This window comes from Catharus ustulatus, unplaced genomic scaffold (genome assembly GCF_009819885.2).
Source record: "Catharus ustulatus isolate bCatUst1 unplaced genomic scaffold, bCatUst1.pri.v2 scaffold_101_arrow_ctg1, whole genome shotgun sequence".
Taxonomy (NCBI): domain Eukaryota; kingdom Metazoa; phylum Chordata; class Aves; order Passeriformes; family Turdidae; genus Catharus; species Catharus ustulatus.
Window position 1 is genome coordinate 100,041 of NW_024879448.1, and position 19,895 is coordinate 119,935.

General features: G+C 39.9%; 1 protein-coding gene across 1 annotated transcript; it reads left to right on the forward strand.

Moving 5' to 3' along the window:
• Nucleotides 1-927: 927 nt before the first annotated feature.
• ARRDC3 (arrestin domain containing 3) lies at nt 928-19,398 on the forward strand. Its single transcript, XM_033086647.2, has 8 exons — nt 928-1,404; nt 4,559-4,640; nt 6,725-6,872; nt 8,126-8,228; nt 8,632-8,888; nt 10,212-10,374; nt 11,129-11,283; nt 12,684-19,398. The coding sequence occupies exons 1-8, from the start codon at nt 1,125-1,127 to the stop codon at nt 12,738-12,740; spliced, it is 1,245 nt and encodes a 414-aa protein (XP_032942538.1). The 5' UTR covers nt 928-1,124; the 3' UTR covers nt 12,741-19,398.
• The last annotated feature ends 497 nt before the right edge of the window (nt 19,399-19,895 follow it).

Genomic DNA, 19,895 nt, shown 5'->3' on the forward strand with positions numbered 1-19,895 from the left:
TTTTGAAACTAAACTTTTGTCGTGAAATGTTAGCGGTGCATTTCAGTTTAGTCTCCCCAAAGCATGGTATCTTGGGGGATGTCATTCACCACAATCACACTTCTCACCGAAAACTCTGGTGTTTAGCTAATGTATTAGCTAAATTAGCTAACAGAATTAGCTAATGTAGCATTAAATAATGAAGTCCAGAGCATTTACTAGAGCAACAGCACTACCAAAGTAATAATAATGAAAAAAAAAAAAAAATCAACAGTTGGAAAGATTTCCCTTGAGGATTTGCAGCAATGCAATTCGTATTACTGGAGCCATGATTGATACTGGATTAGTTAAATTCAGATGAATCAGTACTAATTTTCAAGTTTCCAGAGAGGATTCTCAGGTAGTGCAATACGTACTATCCTGTAAACCTGTTTTTTATTTCTTGCTGTGTTTTTCTATCTACTTCCCATCAAGCTTTGCTCACTTCTCTCCCATCTTTACATACATACATACATACACACAAGGGAAAAAAATAAAACAAAAGAGAACAAAACAACCCCCCCCCCCCCCCCCCCCCCCGCCAAAGCAGTAAAACCCAACCAAACTAAAAACCAACGACCAACACAAGGGACAATCAATTTGCCAGTTTCTGAACAAGGTCTGTTAAGTGAGGTGCAACTTTCATCTCTTCGTAGAGGCTGGAACATTGCCATCTTCCCTGGAGCCGCCGGCGGCAGCAGCAGAGCACCATCCCCAGCACGGTTTCCGCCCAGCCGAAGAGCAGCGCGCACCCCGAGCACGGCGCGACCCCAGAGGCGGCGGCGGCGCCGCGGGGCCGGAACTGCTCCGGCGGGGCGGAACGGGGCGGGGCGGGGCGGCGCCTGCGCGCCTGCGCTCCTGCGCTTGTTTGTCACAGGGCTTATAAGGCGGGGTCGGCGGCGGCTCGGTGTCGCCTTTGTGGGGAGACACAGGGTGGGTACCCGCGCTGCCCGCGCCGGGCCGGGGCTCCCCGCCGCCCCCATGAGCCGCCTGTAGGGTCCGCGGCGCTGCGCCCCAGGGGCTCAGGGTTGGTTGTTTTGGGTTCCTCCTTCCCGTCCCTTTTTTTTTTTCTTACAGTCTATTTTTGTACACTTTGCTATAAAACCATGGTGCTGGGGAAGGTGAAGAGTCTGGCGATAAGCTTTGACTGTCTGAATGACAGTAATGTCCCTGTGTACTCTAGCGGGGATACAGTCTCAGGAAGGGTCAGTCTAGAAGTAACTGGGGAAATTAGAGTGAAATCCCTTAAAATCCATGCGAGGGGGCACGCTAAAGTGCGTTGGACTGAATCGAGGAATGCTGGATCCAACACTGCCTATACACAGAACTACACCGAAGAAGTGGAATATTTCAATCATAAAGACATCCTTATCGGCCAAGAGAGAGGTAAGGGCTTAACTTTGCTACTTTTATGGAAAAAAAGCACGCATCTTTGAATCACCGAGGTTTAGCCCTTTCTTTAATGGTTGCATTGGAGAGCAGGACATGCCCACGGTGGTATCTTGGCGATGGAGTTACAGGAGATGCATTTGCAAAGTATCTGCAAGCAGGACTCCTTGAACTACTTGCCTTTCCGCACGGCCATTTATTAAGAAGTTTTTTCGTAATGTTTTCCTTTTTTTTGTTTTTTTCTTTTCCTGGTTATATCTAATAGCATTTCCCGTTCCGTGGGGGAAAATTGCTGTAAAATCACAGTCAGATGGGCTGTGGACTTTTTTGGCAGAATCCTAATAACAAATCTTGAAACACCGTGAAAGCATAAAACCCTTGCTTTCTGACACATGCGGGGTTCTGCTGGTGCTTTTGGGGTGGTAATACATTGAATTTTTCTCGATGTCTGATTATTGGCAGATAACAGTCTCCCTGGTTTATTTTGACATATCGCTATCCCACGTAATTTTTTTTTTTCTCTTTTCCGTATTGCTCTCATTCTGGTAAAAAGCTTTAATTTTCCTGGGCCGCCGCTACACCCCGCTCGGCATTGGGGGTCACCCCGATGTAAAGATGTGTCCGAAAAGCCCTTGATAGGGAGCAAAAGGAGGGGGAGGAGAGAGAGTGGGGAAGTGGTGTTGCGTAATGGGAGCATCTCTCCCAAAACTGGGAAGGTGAGGACCTCCTGCTCCCCACTTCCTACTCTAGCCGCTGTGGCTACCCCACGAAGTGCAGACCCCTTCCCGGGTGGGGTGGAAGCGCCGGGGACCTGGGGGTTCTACGTGTTTTTCATTTCTTTTTTCTCCCGAAGTTCGCACCCTTTGTTAGAAGCGGTTCAATCCTGTTTGGGACCGGCTTGGAGGAGGGGGGTGCGCCGCCCGCTCCGCGCAGATTGGCCGCACGCGTCAGGTGGTGGCGATGACTTAATTCCCCAGCGCAAGATAATAATGTTAAAAAGCGATTATGTAATATTTTGGGCTGTTTGTCCCCTTTTTTTTCTGATTATGCATCATATACTCTGCAGCGATACGATATTTCTCATTCTTTCCAGGGAAAAAAAATGTAATTTTTTAACAACTCTGGGCGGCACAGAGCCCCTCACACAGTATTCCCCAACTCAACACTGTAGCAGAGCTCGGGGCTTTTTTTTTTTTTTTTTTTTTTTTTAATATTCTTCTTGTCTCGCGCACACCGCGCTAACGAGGCGACTTGCGGTTCCCACCCGTCTCCTGCCAGCGCCTCAGAAATCAGTCGCCCGAGCATGACTTCCTGCATCTCCGTGGCGACGCGAGTGTGCAGCGACGCAGGAACCGCCGGTGGCGGAGGCAGCGCGGGTGGGACAAGGACCCCGGGGAGCTGCTGCAGGCGACCGCGTTTCAGTGACCGCCCCGAGCGCAGACCCGCGGCCCGGCCGCGCCTCCCGCCGCCCCCTGGTTGGCTGGCTGCGGTTGGTTGCCCTGTTGCTAAGGCGATGCCCGCCGCTGATTGGCGGGGCACTGGCGGCGAGGGTGAGGGCACAGGTTTCGCTGCTTGCCCCCGGCGGGCAGAGGCCGCTCCCCGAGGCGCTGGCGCGGCGCGAAGACCCTCGGAGAGGGAGGGCGGACGCGCTGCCTTCTGTCACGTCCCTACTGCCGCCAGTCCCATACCCTGAGGGGTCTCGGCGCGGCGGAAGGGTCGGCGCTCGGTGCGGAGCGGGCAGACGCAGTGCACGCCGCGCGTGTGAGAGCGGCGGGGCAGGCGGCACTCCGTGCGCGCCGGTTCAGGCCGGTCGGCTCCTGCTCCAGCCCGCGCTGATTGACAGCTCAGCACTTGTTTACCGTGGCGTGGCGGGACTGCTGAGCTGGCAGGAAGCGGGGGAGCCGGGCGGAGAGCAGCGCAGCCACTGCCGAAAGCAGTAATCCCCCACCCCCCGAACAAAATTAAACAAAAGTTAATAAATATTTATTTTTTAAAAATCCCAAACGCAAACCGACAGTATAAAAACTCACGCCGACGCATTGTGTCGCTCTTTCAACACGTTTTCCTGACCTAGGTTGAGTAAGGTTGCGTGCTGAAGCTACGTTTATTTCCACATCTTGCTGCCGGGAGATTTTTGTCCGTTTGTTTTGTGTATTTATTTTTAAGTTTTTGATATTTGCACTGCAGGAAGTAGAGCATCGGCGTTTCTGTAGGACAGTAGGAACTTAGAACCCTTCTCTGTGCCTCCGTTAACGTTTCAGGCCATTACACATAAGCTGTTCCCTTTCACTTCACCTCGCTATATCTATCCCCTTTTATAATTTCAGCCCTTTTTATGTGCGAGGTGCTCAGTCATTTTTCGCTCAACTTTTATTTTGACTAAGTCAGCATTTTTCTGGTTTTATGTCACAATAAACTGCAATTTTCTTGTGTTATTTGAAGCTGGACAAGTAATCATGACCGTAAACAAGGGTCAGCGTTCCTGGCATAAAAGCAGCAAGTATCTGGGTCTTCCTGTCTGAGCAAGATCAAGTTAGCCTATTAAAGAGAAAGTTTAGCTCTAGATAGCATTATTTGGGCAGCTTGCAATTTCCTATGCCCCGGAATCTGTCTAGTACTTTCTGGGTGTTGCTCATACACTCTTATTCCTTTCTCACACGTTTTTTTTTGCCTGTGTGTGATTAATCTGTGGACACTGTTGTGAGGCAGGAGATACAAAGAAGCCACATTTCTATATTTAATCTTAAGCAGCAGACTTGGTACTGTTAATGCTGGTAAAAAGCCAGGTCTAGCAATTGCAGTGGAAAGCAGCATGATTTCCTTTACAGACCTTGTATGGAGGCTTTGAAATGGCAGCAGTTCAAACTGTATCAGTGTTCAGGGGCAGGATTGTATTAAAGCAAATTAACCTTTGCTTCCCTCTAAGACCAGAGTGGCAATCTAGTCTACCGTTCTGTCCGAGTTGTCAATTGCAGAGTTGTCTGCATCCCAGCAGTTAATAACTAATGTACTGGAGATCCTTGTTTCTGGGACATCACATTCTTTGAGTGTTGTAATGTGTGAGCCAAGTGCTTTTTTTCTCAAAGAGAAGCCTATGCAAGGTATAATACGTGTGCAGCTGGATTAGCATGTTTGTTTTTTTCTCTTTCAGATGATGACAATTCAGAAGAAGGCCTTCACACCATCCATTCAGGAAGGCATGAATATGCATTCAGCTTTGAGCTTCCACAAACGTAAGTATCCACTCACAGCCCTCCAGACAGGGCTCTGCTGCCCGCCTGCCTGACCAAAACTTCTGCTGTGGGTGGAGGGGAAACCTTTTCAATGGTAGTAGGAATTGTACTCCAACATGCTGTAGATAACTCATAATTTCATTAAACTGAAGAGGTTGCTTTTACACTGATAAGCCCATCCTTTTTTTTTTTTAAATTTATTTATAACTTCCACAAAAAAGGAGCTCACTGCTGCCCAGTTGCTTACTTTCTTTTTACCAAGTCTTATTGACTTACTAGATATTCCAGTCTATTACCCCTTCCCAAGAGGAGGGAGAAGAATTTAAATTGTCACTGGAGTACTACAGAGTGGCTATGGTACCTTCTAACTCAACCAACTGGAACTATGCAGACCAGCAGAGCTAGGGTAAGAGCACAGTGGAAAACAAATCTTTTGCTGTAAAAGGCAAGTAGGGATCATTAAAAACTTGAAAGTCACTGAAAATACGGCAGTTTTATGTAAATAAACTCACTACCTGGTATTAAGGTTGTTTATTAGAGATGCAGTTTTTAAGCTTCAAAGTGAAGAACACAGGACTTCTACACTGTTGCGGTAAGATTTCCTGTGAAGACCTGTGAACATGGAGATTTTAAAGGCAATTTAGCATTCTTTTAAAATCTCAAATACAAGAACTAACTCGTATGGCCAGTACTGATTTTTCCCTTGAGTATAAAGGGGCATTTAAAAAAACAACAAAAAGCCAAACCCAAAACATCAGAAACATGAACATGAAATGCTTAGCTTGAAGTGAAAGAGCCAGATAGCAAAATATCACAAGCATTGGTCTAACCATAGGTTCTTTTTAAGTGCCATGAAAAAATATCTGTTAACCCAGTTTTTAATAGTACTGGAAAAACAAAGAGTGATATCAAAAACCTGAATTTTGATGCTACTTACTTACTTGCTATTTTGTGTCCTTAGGATACTTCCAAAACTTAGGTGAACTTCAGAGCAACACTGTAAAAGATGTGCATCATGCTTAGATTATTCCTCTACAGATTATGGGACAGAATGAAACACTGAAGTTGTATTAGAAAATCCTTTTAATTGCATCATTGGAAAAAAACTTAAACAATTTAAATGTGCAAATATAAAAGTCAAACCTGTAACTGAAAGACTAATTCTAGTAAATCACTAGCATGGCTAGTATTACTCTCTGTGGAAAATATAGAAGTGTTGCAAATACTTTAGTTTAACATATATATAACAATGTATTCAGAATATAGTAAATTAGAAAAAAAGACTTGGATAAAAATAAAGAAAATTAGTTACATAAATGACTGTTAATTTGAAATAATTGAACTATAAAGATACTTTATCTTTCATTTTATGATACTACAGTTTAAAAGGCAGTGCTCACAGATCTGGAAAAACTACTTGCATCATCTTTCCTCCAGCTTTGAAAATAGACTTCCTTGATGTGACAAATTCCAGAAAAATCTTCATGATTTTATATGTGTGTATAAATATAAGCATATATATGTGCATTCTTAGGTATTATAAATGTTTTAATCTGTCTTGTCAGGGTAGTGAAAGATTAGAAGGTGCTCAAAATTGCCTCTCTTCAGAACTCCCAAGTTGTAGTATTTTCTCTGCTTAAGGTGAAGTTAACTACAGAAGTGCTGAGTTACAGCTAAAATTAACCTGATGTTGAGCTACTGACCAAGTAAATAATACAGAATGATTTACAAAATGCAATATCCAAAACTATAATTGATTGATACTAATGGTGATTTTAAATTGGTAGTCAAAAGGGCATGCTTTACCCTGAATGTGAAAGTGACCTCTTAAGCTTAAAGAAAATGCTCTCCTGGCATTTTCTAGTACAATTCCTTGATTCTTAAAATCTATGCAAAACTGTAGTAGGATAAATTGGAGATGATTTTTTCTCCCATCTTTAATCTTGAATTCTTCTGAGATATGCTTCATTAAGTACTACAGTGCATTAAAAATGCAGTTCAATATACTAATCACTGAATTGATCAATTGTATCATTATTAGGCAGAAATACTTTACTCAATTTTGACCTTTGTGTCCTGCACAGACCACTTGCTACCTCATTCGAAGGCAGACATGGCAGTGTGCGCTATTGGGTGAAAGCCGAATTGCATAGGCCTTGGTTTCTACCAGTAAAATTAAAGAAGGAATTTACAGTCTTTGAACATATAGATATCAACACTCCTTCATTACTGGTAAGAATTGACAGAAGTGCTCCTTTTTTGTTTCTGGAATAAAAAAATAATGAAGTTTAGTAACTGAAACCATACTCATACCTAATTTTACTGAATATATTACCTAATACTTATTTATATGTATGAAATATATATAATACATTATTATTATATTTACATAAGAAAAATACTTAGTTACAGCTAATCTAAGTATTACATTAATTCTGCAGCTCTGTAAGTACTGGTATTTTGAAAGCTATGTTTTCCTGTACTTTGAGTTGCTTTACTTCTAAGATGTGTAAAATTATTTTGTCAATTAAAATTAATGCTAAATTGTTAAGTGTGAGTAAGAAGGAAAATTTTGAGAACTGTTCCTCTTTTATTTTGAATAAAGAACAGTGGAACCTAAAAGAATTATTGTAACAGACTGCAAACTTAAAAATGCAAAGTAAATAATGTACATAATTGATGATTTTCATATGGATAGTTTTCTACCAGTGGGAAGAAATTATCACAATGCTCCATAATCTTTTTCTGAAATGTCATTTTATTAAAATAATTCCTGTATCACGACTGCCTTCAGTGAGGATTTGATTTCAATCAGGCCTAAAATTTCCACTCCCCCCACTCTTCTTAAAATTCATCCCCCCCCTCCCCCCTGCCATGGAGAAGGAAAAAAAAATCTCAAAATCCATTGAAATAGGTTTCTTGTGTGTATGGGTAAAAAATCAGACTTGCAAGGAGACATTGGGCTTGCAGAAATTCCATCAAAATCAAAAGACTCTTCATTTGACTTTAATGGGCTTTGGATCAAGTCGTAAATCCTTGTATCATATAAAATAGCGTTCTGTTTAATACAGGTGAAGCAGACTCATTTTGAAACAGGAAATAGCAGCAGTCAAGGTTACAATATTTTACCTTAGTTATTGTTTCTGAAATATTGTACTGGATAGATATTCTCGTTTACTGGTAAATTAAAAGCTCTTCAACAATATGGTGGGGTATATAGGTGTATATAGGCTATAAAACCTTTCCTTAAGCTAGGCTACATTTATTTGTGTATAAAAACCTGCTTAAATGTAACTGTAGTATGAAGTGTAGCAAAAAGGCAGCTTAGAGTTTTCACAGTGCAGTTTGAGTTTTCTCCCTCTAAACAAAACTAGATATGCTTACCAAAATACATTGAAAGTATGTAATCAATTTTTTTGTGTGTTAATTTAGAACAGATTCATGGAGCACTCTCTTAAATGGAAAATACTGTTCTTTTCTTGCAGTCACCCCAAGCAGGCACAAAAGAAAAAACTCTCTGTTGTTGGTTTTGTACCTCAGGCCCAATATCCTTAAGTGCCAAAATTGAAAGGAAGGGCTACACCCCGGGTACGTAACAGAAGTAATTATGGGAAATGTTTTTCCTTCCCTTTTAAAATGACAGTTTGTACTTAGCTGCTGTTATATAAAAGAAATACTTACACTATTCTTCCCATTTCAGTCTGAATTAATCTATCTCACTATTTTAAACTAACAATTTTGTTAGCTTGCTGTGTCTCCTTATTGTTAAAGGACATCTGCTTTTATTGTGCCTATGCATTTTTCTGTTAGGAGTAAGGTCTGCATGAGGTAAACCTACTAGCATTAGCAGATGTTTGTTCAAAGTGTGGAGCATTGCTAGCAGGGCCTGGTGCCTTATAACAGTGCATATGGCAATTTGCTTCAGCATGCGGCAGTTTACTTCAGTTGCCTTGCAAATACATAGAAAAAATGAAATTTTGCTTTGTTTCAGGTGAATCAATTCAGATCTTTGCTGAGATTGAGAACTGCTCTTCCCGTGTGGTGGTGCCAAAGGCAGCCATTTACCAAACACAGGCATTTTATGCCAAAGGGAAAATGAAAGAAGTCAAACAGCTTGTCGCCAACCTGCGTGGGGAATCCTTGTCATCTGGCAAAACAGAAACCTGGAATGGCAAACAGTTGAAAATTCCACCTGTTTCTCCTTCAATCCTTGACTGTAGTATAATCCGTGTGGAGTATTCACTGATGGTAGGTTTGGTTGTTTCATTGGAGCATGAGTAGTTTGCATGATTCCTTGCAAAATGTTAACAAAGCATTGTGAACTGCTTACTAGTTACAAAAGGAATACATAGCCTAGCAACGGGTCTCCTAACAAGAATTTTCTTAAGTAGATTCAGTTTTAATCTTGCACATGCTTAGGCAAATGTGTTACGAGTACAGTAATTTCACGATTATAAGCTGCACTGAGTATAAGCCGCACTTCCGGGTGCCAGCAACTTTTCGTTCTTTGTCCATATATGAGCCACACCTGATTATAAGCCGCACGTTACAATACAGAGTGTGATAAAAGGTATCTATTTTATCACCATCTGTTGAGGGTGGGGATAGTGATCCTTATCTCAACGGCAGATACTCTGCTAATGGGACACCCATTGAAACCAGGCAGGGCAGTGTTCTTTATCTTTTCACAACCCATCCTTCCTCCAGTGAGTCATTTTCTGCTAATGGCCCATTGAGTCCCACTGTGTGACTGATAAAATTACTGCATCCCATTGGAAGTTGTTCCAGCCAGGGGGAAGAGCCCAGCATTTCTTACCAAAATAAAAACAGAGGTTTTGGGACACTAAGGGAGCCCCTTTCTCCACTGGACTTCAGAGGAAAACTGGATTTCTTTACATCACCACTGGATCTCTGGAGGGAAACTGCATCTTCTGCAGGAGCACTGCTTCAACTGAATCACATCCGTCACTGCAGGAGGATGCAGCCACCCTTTAATGGGACTGCTACCAACACCCTGCCTGACAGGATGTCAGGTTGTACCCTGACTTTGTCAGGGTTTGGAGTTTGTTTCTTTGTGGTACTGTATTTCTATTTTAATTTCCCTAGAAAAGAACTGTTATTCCTAATACCCATATTTTTGCCCTTGATTTCCAAATGATAATAATTTGGAGGGAGGGGTTTTACATTCTCCATTTCAAAGAGAAGCTCCTGCCTTTCTTAGCAGACACCTGTCCTCCAAACTAAAACCGCAACTTTTCGTTCTTTGTCCATATATAAGCCGCACCTGATTATAAGCCGCACTTTGGGTTCGGACCAAAATTTTAGTCAAAATGGTGCAACTTATAATCGTGAAATTACTATATGTGTCATTTCCATGTGAGGACTTTTGTTAAGAATTTAGAGCTACCTTTGACTTGGAGGGCTTTTTGTCTCCATAGGGACATTGGCTCTGAAATTAACAAGATGAAATTTCAGTTCCTTCTGAAAAATTGCATGGCTGGAGATTTTAGTCTAATTATGAAGTGCTTGTATAAACCTATTTTTCCTCTATACCTCTTTGTTGTTGTTTAGGTATATGTGGATATTCCTGGTGCCATGGATTTATTCCTTAACTTACCACTGGTCATTGGCACCATTCCTCTACACCCATTTGGTAGCAGAACATCAAGTGTAAGCAGTCAGTGTAGCATGAACATGAATTGGCTTGGTCTGACGCTGCCCGAAAGACCAGAAGGTACCCTGACAAAACAAGTCTGTTTTGATTTTTGTGTGCTTTATTCATTGCTGTTATGCAGACAGACACAAATCACATCCTTCATTTTAAGGTCTGTAGAAAATCCCTTGTGGATGTTTCCTTGCTACCTGCTTACTCTCTGTAGAAGAATGGAGTTCCCCTCTTTGCCTTCCTCTCTCAGGTGTACAAGCAGTGGAATCCAACTGCTTGGAAGCTGGTGCAAGTGAAAGCATAGAATGCCACTGTACGTGGGCAGAATTAATTCTGCCTCCAGTATCCCAGCTGTACCCTTGGTTGTAAGGCGGTGTAACCTGCCAGAGTGCCAATTAAGGGGACTTAAATCATCCTTAGTAGCCGAGACTTTGTGCAATGATAATGTAATCAATTTCAATGGAAATCTATTCTGTCAAAGGAGAAACTCTGTAGCTTCTTCCCTCTTTTTACATATAAACATCTGTACAGATGATGCAGTCCAGAGGAGTGCAATGTTTTATCATTCCTGCCTGTAACAGAAATTCAATAGTCTTGAGTATGCTTGAAATGGTCAGTGTGCTCTTGGATTTGAGCATAGTTTCAAAATAAACTATAGTAGCCTACCCTCTTTTTCATGTTCAGTAACTGTGGAAAAATCAGGAAAGTAATTTGTCTGCATGCTGGTGCATTTTACAGTATTAAAGTTTAATATTTATCATTTTATATGTTTTGACATGCATAAGAACTTGTTGTTCGAACTGCGTGTGCCTTTTCCCTGCAGCACCTCCCAGCTATGCAGAGGTGGTGACAGAGGAACAAAGACAGTCCAGCCTTGCACCCTTAGGTGCTTGTGATGACTTTGAGAGAGTACTTCCAGGACCACTATTTGCATACATCCAGGAGTTTCGTTTTCTGCCTCCACCCCTCTATTCAGAAGTAGGTACCTCAAAATAAAATTATGAATGTACTGTTTCGCTGAATTCTGTCATGTGGGATAAATGTAAGAAACTGTTTCTACTTCATGAAAATCTGGACAAATAAGAAAAAAAAAAGAAACTTAGTTTTAGCAAAGTGCAGGTAAATTGCATCAGAACTTTTCCAGGATTCTTCACTATTCTAATGCTTGATAGAGATTCTGAAATAGTTTTGCACCCTCTGGGCAATTTATTAAAGTCACGTTGCATTATATATGTAATACATGATATTAGTGAATACCAACATTTTGAGTCTGAAGGTGCACAACAAATTGTTTTTCATTCCTAGTTCTAAAAGTACTCTGTATTTTTATATTGTATATTCTTTGTATGTATTACTATTAGAATTTCCATGCAGAGAAGATACAAAGGTGTACTTTCTGGCTCAGGTTTCTTAAATGCTCAGTTCAAACATTTCTGTCTGTTAGTTTAGTTCTGTGAAAGTCACTCAATAACTGGACACAAGTTTAGGTTTTGAAAGCTTCAAAAGCCATGTTCATATGTTTCAGGGAAAAGCAGTGTACAGGACAAAATAGAATGGTGGTGTTTGCCTAAATCTTGCCTGGATCCACCCACTCTTGGTTTTTTTTCTTTTCCTCTTGAAACACTTGAGCTGGTAGTGAGTGGAATGTTTTTTATTTCTTGTTTGAGGATTCTTCTGTAACATAAACTAGAATAGTCATGGCGTTTTCATTTTAGGTACTCTGAGTATTTGAAATAAGATTTTCCTTTGTTCTAAAAAATGTCTTTTTAAAATAACTGACCAAACTATATAGTGTTCACTTAAACTGTACTTCCTATTTTGTTTTGAAGACCTAAGTTAGAGACCATGTCCTTTTCCACCTTCCTTTTGTTGAAAGGAAGAAGAGCTAGTGGGTGGAACACATGAACTTCAGAAACATTTTAGGGCGTTTTTCAGGATTCATTACTTAAAAATTAAGTAGAAGAACTTTTTGCTAATAATTTCATACCTTTTGTAGTAAAATGTCCTCTGAAATCAGTTTAGTATTTTCAGTTAAATGTTCGATGATGAGTCAGGTTGTCTTCTTACTATGCAATAAATAATTTAGAATATTTGTGCTACTACAGGAGATTTTTTCAAATTTTTACTACATCTTTGTGCTTATCCTTAACCTACCATCAACCTGTAGTTTAAAATGTTTCACTATACTTACTATTTAAATTCAAAGTTTTGTCTAATTTCTAGAGATAGTTCAGTTACTGAATAATCTTTGAATTGGGAATACCATTTATCTCTGACTGTCTCGGACTTAAAAAAATTTAGTGTTTGGATTGGTTTATATTCTAGCAATCAGTTCTAAAAATACCTTTGGTTATTGTGTTTTTTCCTCTTTTGTTTAGATTGATCCAAACCCAGATCAACCCACAGATGACAGACCATCTTGCCCTTCTCGTTGAAGGAATCTGTAAGAAGCTGACTTAACTTGGGTTTGGAATCATACCTCCTGTGTTGAAGGTCAAGGCGTCATAGTGGAGAACACACTTTCAAAGAAAGTGGGTTTGCTCTTGCCTATGTGGTGAATAAATGAAAACAGCCTGTGATCATGCTTTGAAGCCTACAGTAACATTGTAGGACTGCTCCACATGCTTGAAGACCTGAGCTTTCCCCCACTCCCTGTTAAATACTGGCACATACTAGGAGCAGCCTTACTAATCTACAGTGATGTGTGTCCAAACACTCAAACCACATTGAGAGGTTTGGCTTCCTCTTACGATTTGGAAATTTGCACATGCTTATTGCTTACATTGTGCGGTTCAGTGTCACTACAGCTTTTTCTCATTTACACCAGACAGTTGTTACCCCTTTCTTATTTCTTGTGGTCCGCACAACGAGAAGCAAAAGAAAGCTTTGACAAAAAAGAGATAAACAAACAAAAAACCCAACAGCAACAGACTTTGACAAATGCACTGACTTTTTTTTTTTTAATTTAATGTAGCCTGGACTTTACCTGCATATGCACATGCTCAGAATTGTCCTAGTAGGCTGATCATGTATCACCTCTTCATCTTGGATCCAATTGTGGATTTATTTACAAACATCAAATGCCTTCAAGCCAATCCTTCTTGCTGTATGTTTTGCAGCCTACTGTAGTAGATAAGCAACAGATGTGGGGATAGGGTGGGAGGGTGAAGAATTAATAGAAAGAACTAGTAGACTTCATCAAGATTGTATACTTTCTTGATTTCTTTTAAGAATTTGTTGCCTTTCTACTATTATCGCAAAGCACCATTTTGTTACAGACTGCCTAAAAATCACTTAATCTCAGGTGAATTAATCACTTGCCAAACTGTTGAAATGCTATTTGGTTTTTTTATGTTGCACTGTTGAGTTAGTTTTCTTTTGTTTTGTGTTTGTGTTTTGTTTTTGTTTTTTGAGAGGGAGATCTGGAATAGGGACATACACGAAAGTTACAAAACCCACCTCATTCCCATTTCTTTTCTCCATTATTAAAAAAGTGTTCAAGTTGTGAAGCTCTAAAAAAAAAAGGCATAAATAAAAGCAGCACCAGCAGACACCATATGTTCCTCAAAACGCTTTTGAAAGGAAGTGGTTCTAGACTGTCTAGGATTCACAAATCATTATCTCAAGTACTAGGGCTAGGAAGGGAGAGTAAATTTATTTTTATATATAGCTACTTAATCACCCAAAATTCTATATGTGGTGAGTCTAGTAGAAAGTAGGAAAAGCTTCTTCTATGCTAAGAGCTCAGTTTGTGCACTTTGTATTACCTTCAGGGTTTATAATACTGTATAAGACTAGAAGCATAATTAAAGTGGGAAAGATCAGTGGTACCAGCCATACTTAAATATGAGTTAGCTGGAATTACTTTGACTGCATCTTTTGTGGCACTCTCAAGAGCTTTAAAACAAGCAGAACACTGAATTATACCATGAATTCACGTAGAATGAAAGAAACCGTATGGAAAGAGCACTTGCCCTTGAGAGTGCCCCAGGAAAAAGCGTGCAGTGGAGCTATTACCTATGCTAACAAATACCAGTGCTTACATGCTAGGTATATACAATGGAAGTCAACTTTGCTCTTCAGAAGCTATGGAACATGGATCACAGACAAAAGAACACATTCTGGTCTTGATTATTTGAACAAATCAAGACCTAATCTGTCAAATACCTGTCTCCTTGTGCAATAAGAAAGCTCAGAAGAGTGGGAGAGGGGCAGCTGGTCTTTCTGCATGGTGCTCATTTTTAAAAAACCCTGCCTTGTTTTTAAGGCTTCATAAGTGTGACAGAATAGGCTTTTCCATAAGTGGCCTTTATAAGAACATGAAAGATCATTCATGTTTCAAAAATGACAACAGGGTGATAAAATATAAATGAGTCGCGTTTTAAGTGATTCAGTTAAAAGGCTTGGGCTTTGAGTGGGAATATTGGCAAGAAGGAAGTTGGATGATGTTACTAGGCCAATTTTGTGGATGTCCTTTCCCTCTGCCTTCTCCAGCCAGACAATTTTTAAAGCTGATGGGATCGTTGGTATAAAAGGGCATTTGGTGGTTTTACTTTTTTTCCTTTTTTGTTATTTTTACAGACTAGGGAACAATTGCTGATATACATAGCATTAAAGTATCACAATACAATGGGAAATTGCCTATGAGGCAGGATTGACCAATGTCGTAGTAATTGACTTTGCATCACAGCCTTGGTGATTGGAATGAAAAATTATATAAGCTTGTCAAATAAAGACTTCAGTTTGAATTACATTGTTACTCAGAGGCATTACTCTTCCATAAATATTGGTCAATTCTCAGCATGAGGTTCAGAGTTTTAGCCCAGTATTTGATAGAGAATTCTGTTCTGAATTAGGAAAAATTAAGTAAAATCCAAACATTAGAGAAACAAAGTGCAATATTAAATGTTTGCTTTATAGATTCTATTCATGGCTGTTTTTACTTTTCTTTTTTTTTCTTTTTTTTTTAGTTTTGGTGCTGAATATGTCCTTGTAGACTCTTGTTTTAAGAAAACAAAATGTGGAAAACAGTTTTAATTTTTCCTATTGCTCTTCCTTGTGGAAAATAAACTTTTGTAAAAAAAAAAGCTTTTAAATATTTTATCTATGCATAAAATAAATGCCAAAATCCATAAGTATCGCATAATACAGGAACTTACTGCAGGAAAACATGTATTGCCTTTTAAAAAAATAGAGAAAAATCAATTTGTAGAACTATACCACTGAGTACTATAGGGGTCTAGTTTTGGGATCCTGTCTGTTGTTTACGTCACTTAGCTCATGGGGCCAAGTCCCAGATAGGAAAGGCCTTTTTATCGCATTACAGCTGCAGTGACCCTATTTTAAGGTGTCTGGTCCTTTCCCTGAGGAGGTGACACAAATTTTGGGGGCATAGGAGGAAATTGGAGAGTGACTTAAAAGGTTTGGTTTGCAGATGGAATTTCGACATGAAGTTTGTTGACTTGTGGTCTAGAAGGTGTCCTTTGCTGTTCCTTGGAGGCAAGGAGATGTCAAAACATCCACCTGTGTCCTGTGCAGTGTTGTTGACTTTCCCTAGTGTGGCAGCAGCATGGCAGTGCCACAGCATGTCCTGTATGCCACACATGGGCAAAATGGATTGTCATCATCCTTCAGGATCATGTCATTTGACCTGTGGGAAGATAAGGGGCTTGAGAGGCAGGCCTGCCCTGTGTGTCTCTGTTAGTGTTTGGGCTATTGGGCCACCCCATGTTCCCATGGTACTGTATCTTCACTTAATGATGCAGCTGCTGATGGGGGTGACACAAGCATTGATCCAGTACCCTACATAATACAAACAATAGGACCTCCCTCTCTGAAACAGAGTATTTCAGCTTAGGTTTGAGTTTATTTTTGGCGAAGAAGACAGACAGAATTTACTTCCTCCTTATTAACATTAATAATTCTTGCGTAAATTCAGTTTAAAATCAATGAGAAACATGAAGGCTTTAAGTTTGATAATCTGCTTGGAGATCTGTTAGTGTTTAACTTGTACTAGCAGTAAAAAAGGACTGCAGCTTCTCGCTAACTGCCCCACCACTGGGTTGGGGAAGAGAGTAATATAAGTCAAGTTAGAAGACTCATGGTTTGAGCTAAACACAGTTTAATAAAGCAAAAGCCACAGACACAAAGGAAACCAAGGAACTCATTCCTAGTTTCCAGTGGACGGTCTTTCCATCTCCAGGAAAGCGAGACTCCATCGTGCCTTAATGGTGACTTGGGAAGACAAACTCCCATCGCTCTGAATGTCCTCCCACTTCCTCTTTCCCCAGCTTTATAAGCTGAGTTTGACATCATAGGTCATAGAATATCCCAGTTGTGTCCCTTCCTAACTCCTTATCTACCCCCAGCCCACTCCCTGACTGAGTGATTCAAGAAGCAGAAAAGGCCCAGATGCCTTGTGATCTCTGCCCAGCAGCAACTACAACATCTGTGTTGTCAGTGCTGCTTTTTGTGCAAATCTGAAACATATCCCCATAACAGCTACTGTGACAGAAATTAACTACCCCAGTCAAAACCAGAACAAGCTTCATACATAAGTGAATATATATATATCTATATGTATTTCTAAAAAAAATTTTAATACCTGCACAACCCTTCCTAGGGATTTCTAGTGCTATGTGACAGAATTTAAATTAGCACCATTAAAAGGACACTCTTCTAGCAGTTCTGTGCAACATCTTGAAATGCTACCAGCACCGCTACCTAACAAACCTAGCTGTATTGTCAGAGTTTTTGTAAATTTTGAAGTTATAGAAGTTTTATTATTTGAGACCTTGAGAATTTTTAAATGCAGATGTTTGTTTCTTTATATAAATAGTGTAAATGCAAATATATAAATATGTACAAAACTCTGTTACACCAGGGTGTAAAACTAACGGCTCTTCCACATCAGGCATCCATTAAAGTGTAAAGAACAGCAGCAAGTTACAATTGCTCAAGCACTTGAGCTTTAAGAGGCAATGCTGCAGTATGGATCAAGATATTTTCTGGCAATTAGCTAGTTAAGACATATACCTAGTACTCTTTAACCCCTTGCTAGACTTCTTCCCTTGTTTTACAGAAATGGACCACTGCCTTGCCATGATCTTCATCTAGCTTACCTTTCCACAGCACACCTATATAAAGCACGAAGTCCAGCTACCGCAGTAACAAAGGGTCTCCAGAAGTAGCTTGAGCTGGGCAGCAACCAAGCAATGGCTTTCTGCAGGAAAACATCTTTTACTGGCCAGATGCTACTGATCTGAACCAATTCCTGTGACTGGATACACGGCTATGAGCAACTCTTGCAGAGAGACAAATGCCCAGCAGAGATTTTCCACAGGCTTGTACTTCAGGAGGACTGTTCCTGGGGCCATAGATCTTCCACATGTTTTGGACTTTGAACGGAGTCCCCCTTCAGAGATCCACAAACATATTAGAAGTTACCAGGATTTGCACTGTATGACCAGTACTGTGGATTTTAACTCCTGGATTTTGATGTTATTAGTGAAAGTTACTTCCAAAGGCACATTTTCAGGCACATTCTGCCTTGGCCTCCAGATGATATCCTGGAAATAGGAGAAAAGTAACCTATCTCTTCTCCCAGCAGTCATTCACTCCTGTTACTCCACTTGGATACAGCATGTTATTTTTAGAGCTGGATCTCCCTATCTCTCCTATGTGAGGACAGAGGAGTAGCTTCTGAGTAGAGTCCGAGGGCTGCCACAAACTCCAAGTTGAACAGTGCACCTTTCACCTAATACAGCTCCTAATGTGGGATTCAGAGTTCAGAAGAACACTGCCTGTTGAATTTGCTTCAGGTAGCTTGCCTGAAGTTTGTCATTATTTGGATGAAAGACAATTACCTGGGTCAGAGAAGGGGAGAGTGCTAAAATATAACGTACAAAATTGAATTATTTAGATGCATTTTAAGGAGGAGAGAAAGAGACAATTGAAAAATTAAAAATCACATCCAGAAAGTTATCCAGGCGCTCTGTGATAGTTCTGTGTCTTAGGAAAAAATCAATTCTCTCTCTAAGACAGTGCATTCCCTCTACCATGAGCAGCTCCCTGCATGATCTTCTACTGGGGCACTGAGGGTAATAAGCAACCACACAGTGTTTCCTCTTGCTCCCATGCATCACTACCAAGAGTCTATTGCCTTCCATCACAAGTCTCTCCAGGCTAAAGCATACCTTTGACTCACCAACTCTCCACCAAATGCTTCATAAAGCAATGACCTGTTACCTGTTTATTGGTGTAGCAAATTTTATTTCTAAAATGAACCAATTAATGTGGTGCTATTCCATCTTTTTCAAAGGAGATAAGATACTTTTGTTTTCAGCTGAATAGTAGGTTGGAACATAGGAGGAGGGGAAAAATTATTGCAAAATGTTATTATTTATCTGGAAATTATTGCAATTTCCCAGAGCTAAAAAAGGTCTTGTTGTGACTTGACTGCCTTGAATTAAAACTAAACTCCCCACTGGAGATGGTCAATATTCAAGGCAAAGCTGTCATCATTGCCCATCAGCTAAGAAACAGAATTTAAGAATACCTTCTGTGAAAGTTGTCAGGTATTCAGTAGGTAATGATTTCTGATTAATAAATTGCTTTTTTATTATTTACACTCTTGCTTGGGGTGACCCTAAGTCAGCTGGAGTCTGTTGAAACCAGTCCATTTCCTCTGTAAGTAGCCCATTTTTCTTAGTTAAGAATTCCAAGAAAATATATCGTGATAGCAACTGCAGCTCTAATTTACAAATTGTTTCAGTATTAAATATGCAATATAAACAAAGAAAAGCCTGCAGCAGTTTTACAGCTATATAATTATCTTCTATAAATTAAACTAAATGGTCTCCTTGCCTATCATTTAGCAGGATAAAACAGGAAAGATATTTTTACTGCTGGCTATTATTTTTTTACTCGGTCAATACTGTTTATAGTGACAGAGTTGTAATAAAGTAATAAAGTGATTCTTCAGTTGTACCATGTAAAACTCACCTCCCCAAAAAAACAAAGGAAGAAAACAATACCTTGCCTGTGCAGAAGTAGAACAATGTAAATTTAGTAAACTTTAAAGCCACAAACTTTTACTTTTTTCTCTGATTTTCCCCTCTTTTTTCCCCTCATAGTTCAAAGTAATTCAAGGGAAGAAATAATCTTCTCATAATCAATTCTCTTAATTGCTCTATTCCTCTTTCTGTATTTTATTCAAACTTTTTAAAGCTTCAAAATATCTTACTTCTTGCCTGTGCATATAACTTACGCTACCAAAAAGCCTCATAAAAGCCTGTATTTCCTCAAAGAAAAGCCATTTCATCCAACTTTTTGGCCCAAAATACCTTCTCAGCATAAGCTTGAAAATACATTACAGTCTTTCTCCCCCAGTCATAATTAAAACGTAGGAGTACTGACTAGAAAGACTTTCAGATTCCTTATATAAAATTCACTTTTTATTCATGCTAAAAACTACTAAATAAGTGGTTGCAATATGGGAACTATTTTAAGTTACTTAAGCATTAATCTTTTGAGTTACCTCACAATGAATGCATATTGACATGTCTTGAAGGTGATTTTATCACAGGTTA

Bases quoted from the DNA above. Each gene is read 5' to 3' on its own strand.
- ARRDC3 (XM_033086647.2), top strand. From the start codon at position 1,125: ATGGTGCTGGGGAAGGTGAAGAGTCTGGCGATAAGCTTTGACTGTCTG. The intron at 6,873-8,125 runs GTAAGAATTGAC...CTTTTCTTGCAG, and splicing joins TCAACACTCCTTCATTACTG to TCACCCCAAGCAGGCACAAA. The intron at 8,889-10,211 runs GTAGGTTTGGTT...GTTGTTGTTTAG, and splicing joins GTGTGGAGTATTCACTGATG to GTATATGTGGATATTCCTGG.